The following is a 20,698-nucleotide window of genomic DNA, read 5'->3' on the forward strand; positions in this document are numbered from 1 at the left end:
ATATTCATGACCAAAAAATCCCCAGTCTAAAGGCAGACTGGGCCTTCAGTCCTTTACTGAGACACCTGTCTAGTCTAGTACTTTTCAAATACAAACTATGTTAAAATCACCTTCGCCGCCTGCTTACAGCAAAGACATTCTTCATTGTCCATAAAACAAATTCATGGGGTTCAAATCAGCAGTCACATATGACTACATAAAATCGCGTACAGACAAAGGGAAAAAAAATAAACCACCACAATTGCTCAACAGAAAAATTAGCAAGAGACAAAAACAAACACCTCAAAGAAATTATTTCAGACGAAAATGTACTCTAAAATCTTAATTTTATTTTTTTAAAAGATTTATTTTATTGTTATTGGAAAGTCAGATATACAAAGAGGAGGAGACATAGAAAGATCTTCCATCCAATGATTCACTACCCAAGTATGCACAACGGCCGGTGCTGTGCCAAATCCGAAACCAGGAGCCAGGAACTTCTTCCAGGTCTCCCACACAGGTGCAGGGTCCCAAGGACTTGGGCCATCCTCAACTGCTTTCCCAGGCCACAGGCAGGGAGCTGGATGGGAAGTGGACCTGCTGGGATTAGATCCGGCGCCCATATGGGATCCTGGGGCGCTCAAGGCGAGGACTTTAGCTGCTAGGCCACGGCGCTGGGCCCTAAAATCTTACTTTTTAAAAAAGCTCATTTTTATCACCTCCTGTAGGTTGCCTTGCACCTAGGCCACAGTTCCAGCTGGTGAGAGCAAGAGCATGAGCTGGAGCAGGCCAGACCAGGCAGGCTATAGCACCCTTCAGAATGTTTCAGTAAGGTCTAGGTGTGGGCTGGGCGGCATCAGACCACAGTACATACTGGCATGAGTGAGAGCCAGGACAAGCTGCAGGCCAGGCCCAGTTGAACCACAACAGCTGTCAGTTTGCATGAGGGCTGGGGTCAGGAGTGACCAGGTCAGAGTAGCCTGTCGCACTCCCTGGAGAGAGCTGAAGGACTGGAGGCAGGTCAGGCTAACCGAGGCTGTAGCACCTGCTGGAGAACGCCAAAACTGGCTATACCTGCTGACACACAAGACCAAATGCTGACAGCAGGGCCTGGTGGGGAAACTTGGGGACTACCTTGCTGGGCTGCTTCTTCCACTGGCGAGTGGGAACGTCAAAGCCGGGCTAGGCTGCCACACTCGATGGCATACCAGAGTGACAGAATGAGTACAGACCAGCCAAGCTAGGCTACAGCACCAGCTGGCAAATGACAGGACTGGGTGCAAGTCACGTCAGGATGGCAATACACGCTGTCAAGCACAAGATTCAGGGTTGGGAGCATGACCAGCAGGGGAAATATGAGCACTCCTCTGATAGGCTGTACTGGTGAGCACAACATCTTGGCTAGGGGCAGGCCAGTCTAGACAAGGCAGAGGCAGCTGTCTAACATGCATGAGGCCCAGGTCTGAGGGCTGATTGTGCTGAGTTAAGCCAAAGCACCCATAGGTGTGCAGGAGAGCTGCATGGAATAGAACCTGCTTCAGACTAACCCACAGCAGAGGTTGGTATGTGCAAAAAAAACCCAATGGTTCAGTTCTCTGAGCTCTAATTATATACCAAGGAAGATTTCAATCAAACGTTCCCAATACACCTTCATAAATCAGCCTGTAGGCCCCTCTTCAGCCTTTTCAAGTGGCATGATTAGTTTACAACAAGAAAACCAAGGACTCGTTTTGTTGCATGGCTGGTTTTGCATGATTTCAACTTAGCACAGAGGATCGTTTCTGCCCAATAAAACGTCAGAAGAATCTAATTCTCTCAATAAAAAGTGATTGATAAAAACAACCAAATTTACTGATTTTCTCCTTTTGAACCACTCTGCACAGAAATGATAGTTTTAAGTAATTACCACGTACACACATGCCAAAAAGGAACTTTGATTCACCTTGAGTAAAACTGGAAATAATGTAAACCGCCCCCATCCCACCCCCAAAAAACTCAAAACAGGCATGTAAACATGCACTAACCTTCCAGTAGTCAGACTGTAAACTGTAGTACCTCTGGTAGGCAGATAATGCTGAAAGAGAGAAAACAATGAGTCAGTCAGAAAAAAAGTCTCATTTCAAGTATCAATAACACAAACTTTAAGAATCATTACAATGGGCCCGGCACAATGGCCTAGCGGCTAAATTCCTCACCTTACATGCCCTGGTCCCCTATGGGCACCGGTTGATGCTCCGGCTGCTCCACTTCCCTTTGAACTCTCTGCTTGTATAGCATGCGAAAGCAGTCAAGGACCTGGGCACCCTGCACCCACATGGGAGACACAAAAGAAGCTCCTGGCTCCTGGTTTCAGATCAGCTCAGCTTCAGCCACTGTGGCCACTTGGGGAGTGAACCAGAGGATAGATCTTTCTCTCTCTCCTGTCTGTAAATCTGACTTCACAATACAAACAAATAATTCTTAAAAAAGAAAAAAAAAGACAACCATTTTAACATGGTTTCTACGAGTTCTACCTCCAGTAGACTATTTCAAAGATGAGACAATTTAAATACGGGGCTTTCCAACTCAAGAGGAATTCAAGGACAATTAAACTTGAATAGAGTCTGGACTAACCCCTTGGATCAATTTGATCCTCCTCAGAGACTGAAACTGATAGAGGATTACAATTTGCCAAAGCTACTCTAGAATGTGATACACACAGAGTGTTTGTTCTTGCAGTGACCTCACTTCCAAGGATGACTAAGAACTCACTCCCTCAAGAACGAACAAACTCTTTCAGTTGTGATGCTCCTATCAAACTATAGACCAAAAAAACTCCATAATTCCCTTACCCACCTCAATTCCAAAATTGGGTCACCCAGAATTCTAAGTTTGTATCAAAGCATAAATCTTTCTGAAAAAAAACATTTAATTCCAAGGAACCTAAAAAGTCCAGTAACACATGAGTAAAAAAGAATAAAAGAAATTGTGCACAATGGAATTGATAGAGCATGCTTATTCAAAAACTAATGAGAAAGCTGAATTATACACCAAATAAATCAATTTTTTGAGGGTGTAAGAACTTGGTGGGGGGCCCAGCACAATAGCCTGATGGCTTAAGTCCTCGCCTTGAAACCACTGGGATCCCATATGGGCACCAGTTCGTGTTCCCACTGCTCCACTTCTCATCCAGCACCCTGCTTGTGGCATGGGAAAGCAGTGGAGCCTGGCCCAAAGCCTTAGGACCTGCACCTGTGCATGGGAGAAATTCATGGCTCCTGGCTTCATATCAGCTCAGCTCTGGCCCTTGTGACCCTTGGGGAGTGAGCTAGCAGATGGAAGATCTTTCTCTCTCTCTCTTTCTCATCTCTCTGTAAAATCTCACTTTCCAATAAAAATAAATATTAAAAAAAAGTGGGTGGTACTACAGGCTGCTAAACAGGTCTGTCCCAGCTCTCTTCTCAATCCAATTTCCTGCTGGCGTGCCTGAGAGAGCAGAAGAGGATGGCGCCAGTGCTTAGGCCCCTGCTCCTAACATGGCAGACATGGACGAAGCTCCTAGCATCAGACTGGCCAACGCCAACCACTGCGGACATGTGGGGACTGAACCTGCAGATGCAAGGTTAATAAACCGATCTTTCTCTCTCTCTCTCAGTATCTCTCTCAGTTTTACTCCCAGAAGGTGCAACATATCTAATCCTATCTTTCAAATAAATAAATAAATAAATCTTAGGAAAAAATAAGGATCTCTATTGATCATTCAAGCATGGTTTACTTTTTTCAAAAAAAAAATTCATTTATTTTTATTGCAAAGACAGATACACAGAGAGGAGGAGAGACAGAGAGGAAGATCTTCCGTCCGATGATTCACTCCCCAAGTGAGCACAACGGCCAGTGCTGCTCCGATCCGAAGCCAGGAGACAAGAACTTCTTAAAGCAACACCTTTCAAACAAAGGTAGTAAAGTAGAAATCAACAGGATTTTTAAGAAATGGAAGCAGTTTTTTCCTAATATGCTGAGGAATTATTTTAAATGAAGCATTCTATTAATTCCACACATCTATACAACGGAAGCAAACTGCAAACATTACTTCCTGCAACTTTCATAAAATTAACCAGATAGGATAAAAACGCAAAGTAATGAAAAGAAATTGCTCTTTAAGATACTGAAATTAAAGTTATAAGAAATGAAATAAAACAGAACAAAACTGAAAGTCCACAACAAAGCTTTGATATGCATAAGAACTCTATAAATGTGTAAAATGACAGTGGCTTTTTTCCAACAGAAAACTAATACTCAGCATCCACATACCCAAACAAGTGTAACTCAAACAATTCAAAACTGTGTATTATGAAAAGCAATGCACAGATTTCAAAAGTGTACCAAAGTAAATATATATTCCAATCATCAAACTTAGTTTGGGGAATTTACTGAAACAAGTGAAAGAACCTATCACTAAATGTATCCCCAAAAAATATATCTGAAAAATGACCCACAACACTAGCCATGACGTAAACGCAAATAAAAACTCCCACGAGATAGCACCTCCCACTCTCAGAATGGCTGAATTCCAAGACAGAAAGCTATCACTGTTGGCAAGGCTGCTGGCGAAGAGGACCTGTGCACGACTAGGTCACTGCGTGCAAGCACGGGGTGGAGATTTCTTTAAGATTTAGAAACACTGGTATCTTACTTACCCAAAGTCCCTTATGATTTACTTACTTGATGCTGAGGTTGAGATGTTGATGATTTAAGAAAGAAGGGGTGCTGGGAGGGGAAATGTGTATCAGGGAGAATTGTAACAAAACTAAAATATCTTCATCACGACCTTAAAACGATATTCATACTCTCACCAAGAGGAACTGCCCCTTCCTTTGGGGTGTTCCAGGTGTCTCACACTTGGTGGTCAAGACAGGATGCATGTAAAATGCAGCAGAGTCTTACAGGGAACCCCAAGTAAACATACCCTGTCCTAGGATCACAGGGAACCGCCTGCAGCTCCACCAGCAGGGCAAAAACCAGCCAGAGACTGCTCCCCTGTTGCCCTGAGCCCCCTCCGAGCTCACCGGATGTACAGAGACACACGTATGAGACATAATAAAGACAGAACTGCGTCCTTGGCAACACATGGAAAATAACCTCCGCAACTAGTCCATTTGAACCAGATACTCAGAGCCAGAAACTTGATAACATCTGTTGTGGTTTTTTTTCCTCTCTCTCCTGTAAATGATCACTATGAGAAGCGCTGAAAGCATTCCAGGAGATAGCCCTTTAGGCTGTGTTCTTAAAAAGCTACAGTAAGAACAAGTGCTGTGATTTGACAAACCGGAGTGTCTGTTGGAGTGTCAATCACCCCACTTGGAATACTGCTGCCTGCTAATACCCAGGAAGCAGCAGCTTAAAGAGCTCAAGTATCTCAGAGCCTGTCACACTGAAAACCTGTAAGGGGTTGTTGGCTCCTGCTTTCAGTCAAGACCAGCACTACTTACTGCAGCCATCTGGGAGGGGATGGAAGATTTCTCTGTCACTCTAAATTTCAAGTAAGTATATTTTCTGAAAAACAAATAAATGGGGCTTGGCGCAGTAGCTCAGTGGCCAAAGTCCTTGCCTTGGATGCACTGGGATCCCATATGGGCGCTTGTTCATATCCTGGCGGTCCCGCTTCCCATCCAGCTCCCTGCTTGTGCCCTGGGAAAGCAGCTGAGGACGACCCATAGCCTTGCAATCCTGCACCCATGTGGGAGACCTGGAAGAGGCTCCAGGCTCCTGGCTTCTTCCTCTCCGTATATTTGACTTTCCAATAAAAATAAATAAATCTTAAAATAAATAAAGAAGCAAGCAAGCAAGCAATACTCAGTTATGAACCGATGTTAAAAAGGGGAGATGATATTTCCCTATACGCACAGCCTGGCCACAACACTCATTAAGTTAGAAGAGAAATGCCCCAAAACTGGTTCTCTATATTACAGCAGCATGCACAAATACAGTTTTTGTGTAAACACGAGTAAAGATAACATATATCATCCTTTATCATATCATCTTATATATTACCTTTCATGTCTTTATACCGGAATATGAACTTCCAAGTGAAATGTAAAATTATGATCAGGAAAACGGAAGCACTGCCTGATTCCAGGCAGAAGAGGAGAAATTAACTCATTTCATTATTCTCCTAGTGGCTTCAGCAGTCTGAGATAACCCAGGTGCCTCCTTTCCCATCACGCGGAAACACTGGCAGAGGGCAGAGCTCAAGCTAGCTTGGCCAGGATTACCACACAGGCACCTACAGGGTTCTACATCCAGTGGAGAGCGAAGAATGGTCTCCCCATCTCAAACCCCCAATGGAATTCAACACAGCCAACAATTTACTCAAATGCACTCAGGGTAGTTTGTGCTTAAACGAGTACCGGCTGGTGGAGGTAAACAGGTACAGCCCTACGATGTTTTCTAAGCCTACTCTCCTTTCTCGACCTTGCATTTATCATTGAGAATGAAAAGTGCCTTTAACTTGATCATTCGTTCTCATAATTGGCCTGAAAGCTAGACTAAATGCATTACGGACTCCAAAGGAACGGAAAACAGTTTTATGAGGCAAGTTGAGCAGCTCTGCCAGCTGAATCTGAACATTTAGGCCCTTAACTGAATTTCAGGCTATTCTGGGGACTGCACATAAATAGGATCTACATATCCTAGAAGATAACCGGAAGGCCCAGCACAGAAGCCTAGTGGCTGAAGTCCTCGCCTTGAACACACTGAAATAGATCCCTAATGGGTGCCGGTTCTAATCCCAGCGGTCCCACTTCCCATCCAGCTCCCTGCTTGTGGCCTGGGAAAGCAGTAAAGGACAGCCCAAAGCCTTGGGACCCTGCACCGACATGGGAGACCCTGAAGAGGTTCCTGGCTCCTGATCAGTGCAGCACGGGTCGTTGCGCTCACCTGGGGAGTGAATCATCGGATGGAAGATCTTCCTCTCTGTCACTCCTCCTCTGTGTATCTGACTTTATAAATAAAAATAAATCTTAAAAAAAATAAATAAGGGCCCGGTGGCATGGCCTAGCAGCTAAAGTCCTCGCCTTGAACACCCCGGGATCCCATATGGGCACCGGTTCCAATCCCGGCAGCTCCACTTCCCATCAAGCTCCCTGCTTGTGGCCTGGGAAAACAGTCGAGGACGGCCCAAAGCTTTGGGACCCTGCCCCCGCGTGGGAGACCTGGAGGAGGTTCGTGGTTCCTGGCTTTGGATCTGCACAGCACCGGCCCGTTGCGGCTCACTTGGGGAGTGAATCATTGGACGGAAGATCTTCCTCTCTGTCTCTCCTCCTCTCTGTATATCTGACTGTAATAAAATAAATCTTTAAAAATAAATAAATAAATAAATAAATAAATAAATAAATGAAATTACGGATGCATTGGGCCCGGCGCGATAGCGTAGTGGTTGAAGTCCTCGCCTAGCACACCCGGGATCCCACATGGGCGCCGGTTCTAATCCCAGCGGTCCCACTTCCCATCCAGCTCCCTGCTTGTGGCCTGGGAAAGCAGTCGAGGACAGCCCAATGCTTTGGGACCCTGCACCCGCGTGGGAGACCCAGAAGAGGCTCCTGGTTTCTGGCTTTGGATCGGCACAGCACCAGCCGTTGTGCACACTTGGGGAGTGAATTATCAGACGGAAGATCTTCTCTGTCTCTCCTCTCTGTATATCTGACTTTCCAATAAAAATAAATAAATCTTTAAAAAAAAAATCTCTGTCCAAAATGTGCACAAAACAGGTTTTTAACATTTTCTGCTGCCAAGATAGGTCATTCCTAGCACAGAAAATGTTAACTTAAAACAATGACAACAAATAAAGGGCAAGAATTGTCTTTAGAATAAAAAAGCCAGTAAGTCCCGTATAAATATATAACCAGAGCAATTTATTCTGTTCATTGTGTGGTTTGTGTTTACCCCCATAGAGCTGGTGTACAATGTGTTCTGTAAAGAATGTTTCTTTGGGGCCTGACGCGATAGTGTAGTGGTTAAAGTCCTCGCCTTGAACGCACCAGGATCCCATATGGGAGCCGGTTCCAATCCCGGCAGCTCCACTTCCCATCCAGCTCCCTGCTTGTGGCCTGGGAAAGCCGACAAGGACGGCCCAGAGCACTGGGACCCTGCACCCACATGGGAGACCTGGAGGAGGTTCCTGGTTTCCGGCTTCAGATCGGCACAGCACTGACCGTTGCGGCTCACTTGGGGAGTGAATCATTGGACGGAAGATCTTCCTCTCTGTCTCTCCTCCTCTCTGTACATCTGCCTTTCCAATAAAATAAATAAATCTTTTAAAACAAATAAAACAAAACAACAAACGCCTTCTTCTTTCCCTCTCTTTGTCTCCTGGGAGACATGGCCTGGGCAGTATTCAGGTAGGTACCCAAGATGCCCACACACGAGCAGGAGTCCTCAGCCCCAACTGGCTGAGGTCAGGAAGTACCTAGCACCTAGGGAGGGATATCTTGAGCGGCCAGAGAGGGTAGGGGTCACCTGTGGTCCCCCTTCTCCAAGCTGTGGCTTGTCCGGCTATCCCAGAGTGTATGGGGAGCCAGCAGCAGTCAGCCTGTGCTCCCATTTCCCCTTGGCTTTGGAAACCTCACGATGTACTATCTCAGGGACCAGACACAGTGGGTTAAGTTCTGACCTTCGCACATGTTGCATGTTAGACTACCTACCCTAGTGCAAAGCAAAGGAACTTCCCTAGGTGCACAAGAAAGGCAAGTCGGCCTACTCCAGTGAACCAAAGACTGCAAACACCTCTCCAAAAGGCAAATCAACCCAGCAACGTCTCAGAGTAACGAGGATTATATGTGGCACAGACACTGGCACAGAAAATTTTCCAGCTTAAGAGATGAATCCATGGACCCGGCATGATAGCCTAGTGGCTAAATCGTTGCCTGGTCAAGAGCTAGGATCCCGTATGAGCACCAATTCATGCTCTGGCTGCTCCACTTCACTACCAGCTCCTTGCCTGGGAAAGCAGTACAGGACGGCCCAAAGCCTTGGGACCCTGCACCTGCATGGGAGACTCTGAAGAAGCTCCTGGCTCCTGGCTTCAGATCAGCTCAACTCCAGCTGTTGCAACCAATTGGGGAGTGAATCAGCAGAAGAAAGATCTTTCTCTCTGTATCTTCTTCTCTCTGTGAATCTACCTTTCCAATAAAAATAAATAAATCTATAAAGAGAGAGAGAAACAGAGAGATGGACCCATTAGATGATATAGGAAGAGATTTCCAAACTCAGGATAGGCACAGCCCACGTCCCTAAGCAGCAGGATGCAGATAGAGAAAATGAGACGAATCTGCATCCTCAGCAAGCCTTACGATTAAGAATCCAAAATCTCTGAGAGGGAATGAAATTGGACAGGCTGACAATTAGCATAGTGTCATGAGTTGGAAGTCATAAACCACGCATACACACCCCTCCCTTGTGTAATGCTTTTCGCCTACCCGTCAATCCAATGACCTCTTTACGAGGACGTACTTCTCACTTGGGACCTAGGAAGGTATCAAGTAAAACACTTCCCATTCTGAGCTCTTAAGATGCCCGGCAATGGGAAGGGTTATTCTTACTTTTGATGGACACAAAGATGGAAGGTTTCAACCTTCTGTGGATTTAAATCAGAACATGTAGGCATTACAAACAAGTCAAACCAGTTCTGTAGATCCAGATCCCACCTCACCAGTCTACATTAAAGAGTAGGCCAACATGCTGCAATGCCTCAGTTCTGCAAGATGCGTACTGGCTCCCCGTTCACGGTCTGGGGGAAGAAGAGGAGGACGGTCCAGGGGCACGGACCCCAGCACCCACACAGGAAACCAGGACGGAGCTCCTGACTACTGGTCTGGTGTGGTCCATCCTAGGCCATTGTGGCCATCTTCAGGGTAGGCCAAAAGACAGACAATCTCTAACTTCAACTTTCAAATCAACAAAAATTTTAAAAAGGAAAGAAAACAAGTAAAACGATCCATCTACTCCACATCAAGATGCTTACATATTCTCAAAAACCGAAGGTGTTTGTGCTTACAGAGCTCGTTCTTGTCTGCTACAGATTTTTCCTTTTGTGGGGAGCTGGTATTTGGAAGATGCTTTTGCCTTCCTATCTGAGAGGATGATCATGCCATCTTCTCAGTATCACTTATAATAACATGGCTACAAGTGAGATTTTCATTCAAATATTTTCTACTTAAAATAGAAAAATTTTTATAGCCAGGATAAAGAGAAATGCTGAGTGGATTGCATTTCTAAAATATTCATCAATGTACAAATATTGACATTCAACTCACTCACTTTCTACTGTTACATGGTAAGGCCTTTAATGGACAAGGATTCCACAAAGCAGAGAGAAAAAAAAAACCCACATTGTACATGTAGATGGCTATTGGTTTTACTGAATGTTCTGCTTATTGATGAGTTACATCAAGTTACATTATTCTTCCACTACTCTCCTTTTCCTATCACTTTGGATGTTGAAAAGTAAAAATGGCAATACTCTTAACAGAGCATGAACATAATTACAGTGAACACACATGTATAAATCAAATACCAATTAACAAGAGAAAACATTACCTTTTGGATAATCTTCCAATAAGAGGTTGAAGTGACCTAACTGACAAAACAAATCAGATTCCACTTTTCCTTCAGCTTTTAAGATTAGAGATTCATAGCAGCGAACAGCCTAGAAATAAAAAAAAACACAAATATTTAAGTACAAGATAAAACTCTAATATGTACTTCCGAACTGACAAAACCTATATTCTCTGATCACCCAAGAAATCAAGGTATTTCATTTATCACAAATATAGTATTCCATTTAGAATTCCTGAACCAACTATTCACTAACAAAAGCAACGATCATCTTTTTGAACCAATCATTTGTTAACAAAGCCACTAATTATGGCTTTCCCCATCTACAAAATGGAAACATAACTTGGCAAATCAAACAGAAGCACTTTAATAACTTTGGTCATAAACTGTATATACAAATTTCTGTGGTCTGTTGATTAAAAAATAAACAAAACTCTCAAATACAAATAATATCCATCTTTCACATTGACAGAAAGGATTTAGAAGTATATGAGAATTTGAAGACTCTATAGAAAAATAAGCATAGTGCTTATTGTAACAAATTCCACTTCTGGTTTTTGACAAAACCTCTACCATTTTTTAACTACCATAAACTACCTTTTCAAGTGACTTCCCATACACTTCAAACACACCAACTCTTAACTCTATTCCTAATCTTGTCCCTAATCCAATGAATACATATGCATTTAGTCATTCCCACAGTTCCTTTCTGGGGGGGGGAGGGGGAACAACTTACTGTTTCAAGAATCTTTTTTTGTTTGTTTGTGTGTTTTTTAAGTCAGGAGACTGCAGGAGAAAACAATGGAAAGAACCCTGTCCTAGCGTACTTAGAACTTTCACTTGCCATTTGCCACAAATCCCTGGGAATGTATCCTAGGGACACACAGAAAAGCTAACCAAAGAATCAAAATTGTAAATTTCTGTAAGTGTTCATCAAAATGCTGCTTCATCACAAGTACTTAGCTGATTTTTCACCTTGCTAAGTTACAGCAAAGTTCTCTTTTCAAGTTTTCAATGACTGTCAGAATCTCCTCTCCCTCTCTGTAAAATTTGCCTTTCAAATAAAAATAAGTCTTTAAAAAAGATTGGAGATCTCAACTAAAGTTAAAATAATCATTTTTAAAAGCTGTTGGTAAGAGATGTGGAATAAAGGACTCCGTTGCATTTACATACCCACAGTAAATACAGAAACATCAACAAGTTTGGAGAACTCATCCTAATCACGGCAAATCTTGGCTGGCTCTACTGTCCTGAAAGCTTGAGATCTATAAAGAATTGTCTCCAGTTCTTTCTCAACCCTTAAATGTGCATCTGCCCCGTATCACACTCACCAAAACTAATCATTCTGCTTCCCTATAATTAGGAATCTTAATGCTACACCAAAGTCTCAAAAAATTACTGTAATTTGGAAGCATAAACTTTCAAGATTCTTTTTACTTAAGTCATATATAATTCTTATCTGGCAGATGGTTAGAGTACAAAAATATAGATTATTATAGTGCCTCGTAATACCAGAGAAATCCATAAAATTATTGGGCTACAGTATAACAATTCTTAAGTTTACATTAAAACGGCTTTAAAAGCTAATAATGGTATTTAAATAAAGCATTCATTAGTTAGTCACAGTCTAAAAATCCTACTAGGCTTAGAAATAATCCCTACTCCTTTGCGGTAACTACTGATAGCTGATTAACACTAAATTTATAAGCAAATGTTTTCATAGTGAAAAGGTTTCAAAATAGAAATACAAAACACTTCTTTTGGGGGGCTGGTGTTGTGTCACAGCCGGTAAAGCAGCCCTCTGTAACACTAGCATCACATATGGGTGCCGGTTCAAGCCCAAACTGCTCCACTTCCAATTGCATTAGCTTGCCAATAAACACGCCTGGGAAAGTAGCCTAACATGGCCTTTTTCGTTGAGAATCCACACCCATGTGGAAAATCTGGAAGAAGCTTTTAAGTTTCTGGTCCATCCCTGGTTATTGCAGCCATTTAGGGAGTAAACAAGTAGATGGAAGAGCAATCTCTCTGTAACTCTCACAAATTAATAAACCAGGGTGTGAGGGGACATTATCACATTTTTTAAATTATATATAAGGACCCAGGATGGTGGTATAGCAGGCCTGTAGCACCAACATCCCATATGGGCACCAGGTCAAGTTTCCTGCTTTCATTCCAGTTTCCTGCTTATGACCAACGAAAGCAGTGGGGGGTGGCTCAAAGCATCCAAGTGGGAGACCCAAATAAAGCTCCTGGCTCAGATCAGATCAGGTCCAGCCTTTGCAGACATCTGGGTAGTGAGTCAGCAAATAGAATCTCTCTCACTCTCTAGGGTGTGTGTGTGTGTGTGTGTGTGTGTGTATGGATGGATGGATAGATAGATAGATAATCCCTTTCAAGTAAAATAACTGGTTTAAAAAAACCATACAAAATAAATGAAATCTATTCTCTTTATATAAAGTTCTATTTTAAAAATAAAATATTTTATATTGATGCCGTCTCACTACCACTACCAACTGTCTATGTCTCATTTTTCATAAAAGGAACATTTAAAGTCCATATTATGTGCAACTGTGCTCATCATCAAAACCAGGAGAAATTTTAACTTCTCATCTACACATACACTGAGGCTTGACTAACAGCCGAACAACAAATTATCAATAATTTTCTTACAAAGCTATCATATACCTGCAAAACTAATGTTAATGTTCAATGAAGAAGCTGACAGTTAAATATCAAACAAGAAAATAGGCGAAAAAAAAAAAGCAGAAGTTTCCAAGCGCTTTGTGTTACCTATTCTGTGAAAATTCCTTAATTCACTTAAAGTGTTTGAGATAATTCTGCTACTGAAAGCAAAATACTATCATGTTAGAGTACTTAAAGAAAACCAAGTAACAACACTCCTAGCTCACATAAAACAATCTAGAATGAAACTTAAGTATTGTTACAATGTATTTTTAAGCCAAAAGACTAATGATAAACATACAAAATACACATGTAACTTGGCTGTTATAAAATAAAATGTAGGTAAACTGGAAAGGAGAAATATTTCCAATCAGGGTTACTTCCAGAGGTGGGTGTTGTAGGCGGCAGCACACCAAGCAGCTGCTAAGATGCCCACACCCTACAGGGCCAGCCTGGGACCCTGGGCCGCAGCCCACTCCCACTTCCAACAATGCACAGCCTGGAGACAGCAGGTGAGGGCACCACAAGAGCAACCTGGAGGCAGTGCCTGGCTCCTGGCTTCAGGGGTCCAGCCACTTGGCTGCCACAGGCATTTACTTGCCAGTGAATCACCACAAGGAAGACTTCTCGTTCTCTTTCTCATTCATATTCTTGTTTTATTCTTTATTTTAGATGTGTAGAAACACAATTATCCATATACCGTGTTTATATGCAACATCACAGAGAAAGCACTGGAATAAAAATGTTACAATACAGCGTTTTTAATTGGCTCACAGAGAAACTTTTATTGTATTCATTTTACTTCTCTATATTTTCTAATTTTTTTACAATCTATATCATTTCTTCTCATATAAAAACCAATTAAGACTTATTATTTCCTTGGGAAAGGGAGCCTATTCAACCACAGATGCATTCTGAACAGAGACCATGTGTAGCTAGGTTCTATCATTCAATAGCATTCTTCTATATATAACAAAAAAAAAAATTCTACAAGCTATACTGTCCACTAAGGAAGCCACTAGACATGTGCGGCTACTAAATGCTTAAGAAAGTTAGGAACAAGCAAACAAATGAATTTTCAAATTATCTCACTTTAATATTTGAATATAAATGAGCAAATGGCCATGGTTATTGTACTGGATAGAGCAGATTAAGTTAATTTTTAAAGCTTTCTAAAAAATCTGGGGCCTGACACAACAGCCCAGTGGCTACATCCTCGCCTTCCACACACCAGGATCATGTCCTGGCTGCTCCACTTCCCATCCAGCTCCCTGCTTATGGCCTGGGAAAGCAGTCCAGGATGGCCCAAAGCCTTGGGACCCTGCACCTGTGTGGGAGACCTGGAGGAAGCTGCTGGCTCCTGGCTTTGGATCGGCTCAGCTCTGGCTGTTGCAGCCACTTGCGGAGTGAATCATCAGATGGACATCTTCTCTGTTTCTCCTTCTTTCTGTAAATCTGCCTTTCCAATAAAAATAAATCAATCTTAAAAAAAATCTGAATACTCAACACATACACTAAATAACAGAAAAGTGAAATTTATGTTTCCACGTGAAAAACTGAATTAAAATGAAGTATCTTTTACTAGGAAATGAGCAGCACCTTGCACAAAACTGTTACTCTCTCTAGCTGGTAGCTTGAACACCTACAAGAAATATCTTGAAAGAAAAAGTCAGTCATTAAGCATAAAAAATAGTGTTAACCAAGACACTCCTAGATGGTTTGAAAGCTTGGTTGTCTTCCTCCTACTTTCCACAACGTTCAATGCAATTTGTGCTGATTATCGATTTGGTATTTTTACCACTTGAAAAATTAGTTATTCCTAAACAGCAACAATGTAATTACCTTTGACTTCTACACTATGATAAAGGTTTACAAGCAAAAAGCTTTAGAGCTTGTAAACAGACATATAACTAAATAAATGTAAGTAATGATTTCTTGCGATGAATTTCGTTAGCACATAGCTAAGATAAAGCACGCTATATTTTAGAATTTAATAATACACAGACAAGTTTTAAAGAAGTGATTTTTCTTTCCATAAGTGGCTGAATATATATCAAAGATAGAAAAGGGGGTAGAGATTTAAATATGTCAGTGGTGTTAAATGAACCAAGACTATTTTTTAATGTAATAAAAAGAAATATGAAGTCTTGCGCATAATTTCTAAAAGTCAGCTATAGACATGCAAGATGGTTTAGTAGCCAGCCGACCATTTAAAGCATAGGAAACAATTTAAGCAGACTACATACGGGTCAATGTGTCATTCATAAAATAAGGTTGCTACTAAAGTATTTGCATTCTTAATTAATAAAGTACAGTATACAAGCTGAAGGCAAAATCAGCTCTCCAGAATCTAGTCTGACCTGATCCCTTGTTACCATAAGGTCTGAGTAGCACATTTTTTTGTTGCTGTTGTTAAATTTTTATTTTGAATTTTTTCAATTTTATGGCACAATTTATCGTAGAGAATGGGATCTGCCCCCTTACAGATTTTCCCCAGGAGTAGCACCTGTTAGGCTGATGATATACAAGAGGAGGGCTCCAAGCTTGGTGAATGACAGAGATCTCTTGCAATAAATTTTTTAAACTAAGTTTAACTGGCCAGAATCATCAGGGGCATTACAGTTTTACTCAAATAATTAAAAAGTTCTCAGGAGGAGAAACAACCTAGGTCTTCATTAAATCTCCATGCTGACAACCCTGAAATCTTTAACTCTCAAACAAAAAAACAGGTTTTTCTCATTCATCCATCCCACCAGCACCTTATATTCAACAATTAAAAGTTTTTCATCTTGTTCAAAAATTTTCCCTAATTTTCTTTAATTAGTAGCACCAGTTCAAGTCATTTCTGCATCCCTATACTTCTAACCAATTACTGTTTTCTCTAGTGTTTCTCATACCATTCCTGTTTTTCAAGCCATCATTCCCAATTCCAATGAACATCTACACTACACGCTCACTTAAAGTTCCTTGACGTTTTCTACCTTAACTCTAAACAGACCCTGTTACCCACTGTCACTTTACCTGCTCTCCATCTCCCAACTGTTTTCTACTGCCTACAAAACTGAGCAGTCGCACCCTCACATCCAAACTTGTATTTCATTGCTTATCCAAAGTCTGCTCCAAATTCATGTCTCCAAAATTTATTATCCAACTAGCTCCCTAGATTTTTAACAGCTTGCAATTCAAACACCCAAACACCTCCAAAGGGTGGCAAATTGCATAACTAGTTGATTACTCCAGCTGCTTCACACAGATTAGTGAACGAATTTGTTATGCCTGTCCAGACAACATCAGGAAAAAGTGTTTCTCTGTAGCAGCACTACCACCGTCATCCATCACTTAGTTTCCACAGTCTTTTATTCTTCCTACATTGTAAAGGGACAGTAAATAATGTATTATTGTATGTAATACATACAAACATTACATGCATGATACATACACACCTGAACGGCATAAATCTCTCTAATGATTTACAGTTTATTCACACTATCCTTCTGACCTGCTCCCCCCATCGAAAAAAAAGTTCCTACAAATTAGTGCATAATTAAATTTGCTATCCTTTACATAGATACGCCTCATATGGGGCCAGCATGGTGTCTCAACTGGCTAATCCTCTACCTGCAAGCGCCAGCATCCCCATATGGGTGCCGGTTTGTGTCCTGGCTGCTCCACTTCCCATCCAGCTTTCTGCTTATGGCCTGGGAAGTCGATAGAGGATGGACCAAGTCCTTGAGAACCTGCACCCACATGGGAGACCTGGAGGAAGCTCCTGGCTCTGGATGGGCTCAGCTGAGGTCACTGCAGCCATTTGAGGAGTGAACCAGTAGATGGAAGATCTTTCAGGACCGCCTCCTCTCTGTAAAACTGCCTTTCAAATAAAAATGAAATAAATCTTAAAAAAAAAAAAAAAAGAAATATGCCTCATAAATTAAGACAAAGTTCTTCCCCTTTGCAGGTACTCATCAACTTACCTGCCTGCTTCCTTAAATGCCTTCAATATACTGCACTTAAGAATTTAATAATTTACTGACTCTCAATGACATACCTATCCCTTAATTTACATAAAAGATTTCCAAGCTTTTCCATTTCATTTTATTATTATTATCACTAATTCAGATGAGTATCTATCTATACGGTGAAGATGTCCCTCTGAGATTTCCAGTTTCCCTTGTCGCTGTGGCTTGGTGATGTAGTTCTTCACAATGAGATAAGTGAAGAACAAAATGAACTGTTTTAACCTTTCCTCTGGCTACTGACTGCAATCACTTTGACAGCACCTGCATCGGGGTCTCACAGACAAGGCCATGTTGCTGGAACACAGTACCAGTGCAGCTTGACTATGACTGGTTCTGAGGACTCTTAAAGAGTTAAGTATGCAAAAGCTTAGTGCATTATCCTCTCTCCTCATTTAAAAAAAAATCCTAATAAAAGAATTATTAACGCAAAAAAATGATTAAGGCTTGAAGAAAAAAGAAACTCACTTAACTGTCATCAGACCTAACACCTTAGAGACACTTAGTAGTTAGTAGGCACATCGTAGTTCTACCCTTACCACCCTACCACTCACAAAGAAAACATTTTGCATCCCATCAGTATAGCAATACTAAAACATTTCACTCTCAATCTTAGATTTCTCAGCCTCTCCGCATGTATTACTCTGTATAGGATGTGTTAAAATACTAATGTTACTCATAAGTAAGCACCATTCAAGAAACCATCATAGCACTGTAACATTCTTTTCAAATACATTGAGACACTGTTATTGCAAACTATTCTCAGTGATCCATACCACTGAAATAAGACCAGACAACTTGATCATTAAACTGTCAACAGCTAATGTTTGAGCTTTTGATATCTATCAAGCACCACTATTCTAAGCATGTTTTATATACATTTACTTAGTCTTTACAATTACTCTATAAGATATGATCTACTAAAGCACTTATCCCTACTTCATTGACTGGAAAACTGAGGCATAAGGCAAGTAAAATTATGTGCTGGAGGTCAGAGCTATGAACTAGCAGAAAGAGATTCAAATGTTATGGCTCGAGAACCTTTAAGATATTCAACTCTGGGGCCCGGCGGCGTGGCCTAGCAGCTAAAGTCCTCGCCTTGAAAGCCCCGGGATCCCATATGGGCGCCAGTTCTAATCCCGGCAGCTCCACTTCCCATCCAGCTCCCTGCTTGTGGCCTGGGAAGGCAGTCGAGGACGGCCCAATGCATTGGGACCCTGCACCCGCGTGGGAGACCAGGAAGAGGTTCCTGGTTCCCCGCTTCGGTTCGGCGCGCACCGGCCCGTTGCGGCTCACTTGGGGAGTGAGACATCGGATGGAGGATCTTCCTCTCTGTCTCTCCTCCTCTCTGTATATCCGGCTTTCCAATAACAATAAAATCTTAAAAAAAAAAAAAAAAAAGATATTCAACTCTGGCCACGCCTACAGATCTAAAGCAATATTCCAGAAAGCAGACCTCCATAATCAGCTCTTGCTCACATATGCCTGCACTGTAATTCCTCCCTAAGTCCTTCACCACACCAAGCACCTAAAGCAGAAAGGGGGTACAGAAGAGCTCTACTTCCTGCTCTGACCATTACACACACACACTGATACTCAGATCTTCCTCACATTTTCTCGCAATTCTATTTTAAATTGTTATTTTTAAAAAGGTGCCCAATGTTATGAAAAGAAAATACAGACACATCCAAAACAACAGTAAATTAACTCAAAAGAATGAACTTCCCATATTCAAAAGCTATAAATGGCAGCAAAATTAAATACTACTACTACTAATATGATAATAATAATACAGCCGTTCAAAATATGGTGATAATCTAAAAAAATGCTAAACTTTACTTCTTTGTATCTTCTTAGTATACTGAGAGCTGTGATTTTTCTTTTCAGTATTTTTAAACGAAGGCTGAATACTACTACAACATAGCAAACTATGTTGCCCTGTTTATTCTCTTATTTGGTTGGTTGTTTCAAAAGACAGAGCTGGGGGAGACGAGGAGAGAAAGAATGAATCTTGCCTTCACTGACTCACTTCCTAAATGGCGGCAGCAGCTGTGAGCGGAGCAGTGAGGCCTCAACCCGCACCCACAGCACCACAGGTGGCAGCTTGGCTGCTCTAGCAATTTTTAAGAGCATAATGACACTTCCTGCCCTGCCTAGCTACCACTATTTTATTGTAGGTGCATGCAGCCAAATGACCTAACAAGTACATTCACATGCATTTATTCACAACCCCAGGGCCAACATAAATAAAGCTATTTTCACTAACAAACATAGTAACATTTTCCAATTACTAATTTCTATTAGGCATTTTCATGTATTTATTGAATAAGTGAAAAACTCTTCAACTAGAGAAATTACACAATAGTAAAACTCACTTCCTAAAGATTAAAAGAATTTAAAAATTTTTAATCAATCTGAATATACATTTTCGGAGTTTCTTCTATATAAACTATAAATAGTACAAATTTTTATACACGAGTCTATAAATTGTTTCATTCACTATATCAACTGCTTATCATGTCAAAACATATAAATGTATCTCAAAATTAATATCTGCAGTAAAAAAGTACAATTTAAGCTTGATGAAGCCCATCAGCAAAGGACAACCAATATACTCTTCTGCCATTGATATTCAATTTTATTCTTTGCTTTTTTCCAAATATTTAACAACGAAGTTTGTTACTTTTATCATAAATTGTCAACCTACTTAAAATTGTGCATTGTTCTCCACTGGATTACAAAAATTCTTTTCCTAAAGAATCCTATGATATTGTTAAGAGTATTTATAGAATATCTTTTCATACTTTGTATTTACCTCTGAATTATTTCCAGAATTATTAAATTTGCATATTTTTCCATACAAGACATGTTAGTTTCAGAAGGAGAAAATCCCCACCCCCCTCACCTGTTTAAATATTTACCAATCTTTCCTTTTCTTGTAAAGGAAGCAACCTTTTGTATTTTTTTCTCCCTTGTGAAATTTTATACTAGCCTAGCATTCAGTCAGCATCTCCAATTCCTCCCTTTTTTCAAGAACTGAAAAACCTAACCATACAAACACGGCTCTGATTCTGCGACTCTACACTACAATCAAAGCATTTCAATAAATACACAGAGGATGAGTAACAGGAGCATGAAGAGACAGCTTGACCTCCGGGGGAGCAATGCAAAAAACAGCTAAGGGTACCAGGGCAGCCCAAGCCTCCCAGATGTACTATTACCCATCTTAAAAGCGCCCTCACCTCAACAATGTCTCCCAACAATTAACACAAAACATTTTGGTGTATGCCACGAAACAAAGGGGGTTGAAAAAAACTTCTACTTCAGGCAACCTGGACTAGCACTCTTGCTGAAAATGTAAATACGAGGGCCCAGCACCGTAACCTAGCAACTAAAGTCCTCACCTGCACATGCCCAGGATCCCATATGGG

The 20,698-nt window shown here is 41.3% G+C and overlaps 1 protein-coding gene across 9 annotated transcripts in view; it reads right to left on the minus strand.

Moving 5' to 3' along the window:
* The window catches only part of KDM6A (lysine demethylase 6A), a 144,450-nt gene that overhangs the window by 89,654 nt on the left and 34,098 nt on the right, over window positions 1-20,698 (minus strand). For all 9 annotated transcript variants that reach the window (XM_004587864.4, XM_004587863.4, XM_058658608.1 and 6 more), the window contains exons 3-4: window positions 10,552-10,660; window positions 2,004-2,053 (exon numbers count right to left, since the gene is read on the minus strand). In XM_004587864.4, the coding sequence (XP_004587921.1) occupies window positions 2,004-2,053; window positions 10,552-10,660 (159 nt within the window). The remainder of the gene's footprint in view (window positions 1-2,003; window positions 2,054-10,551; window positions 10,661-20,698) is intronic.

This window comes from Ochotona princeps, chromosome X, assembly GCF_030435755.1.
Source record: "Ochotona princeps isolate mOchPri1 chromosome X, mOchPri1.hap1, whole genome shotgun sequence".
NCBI classification, from domain to species: domain Eukaryota; kingdom Metazoa; phylum Chordata; class Mammalia; order Lagomorpha; family Ochotonidae; genus Ochotona; species Ochotona princeps.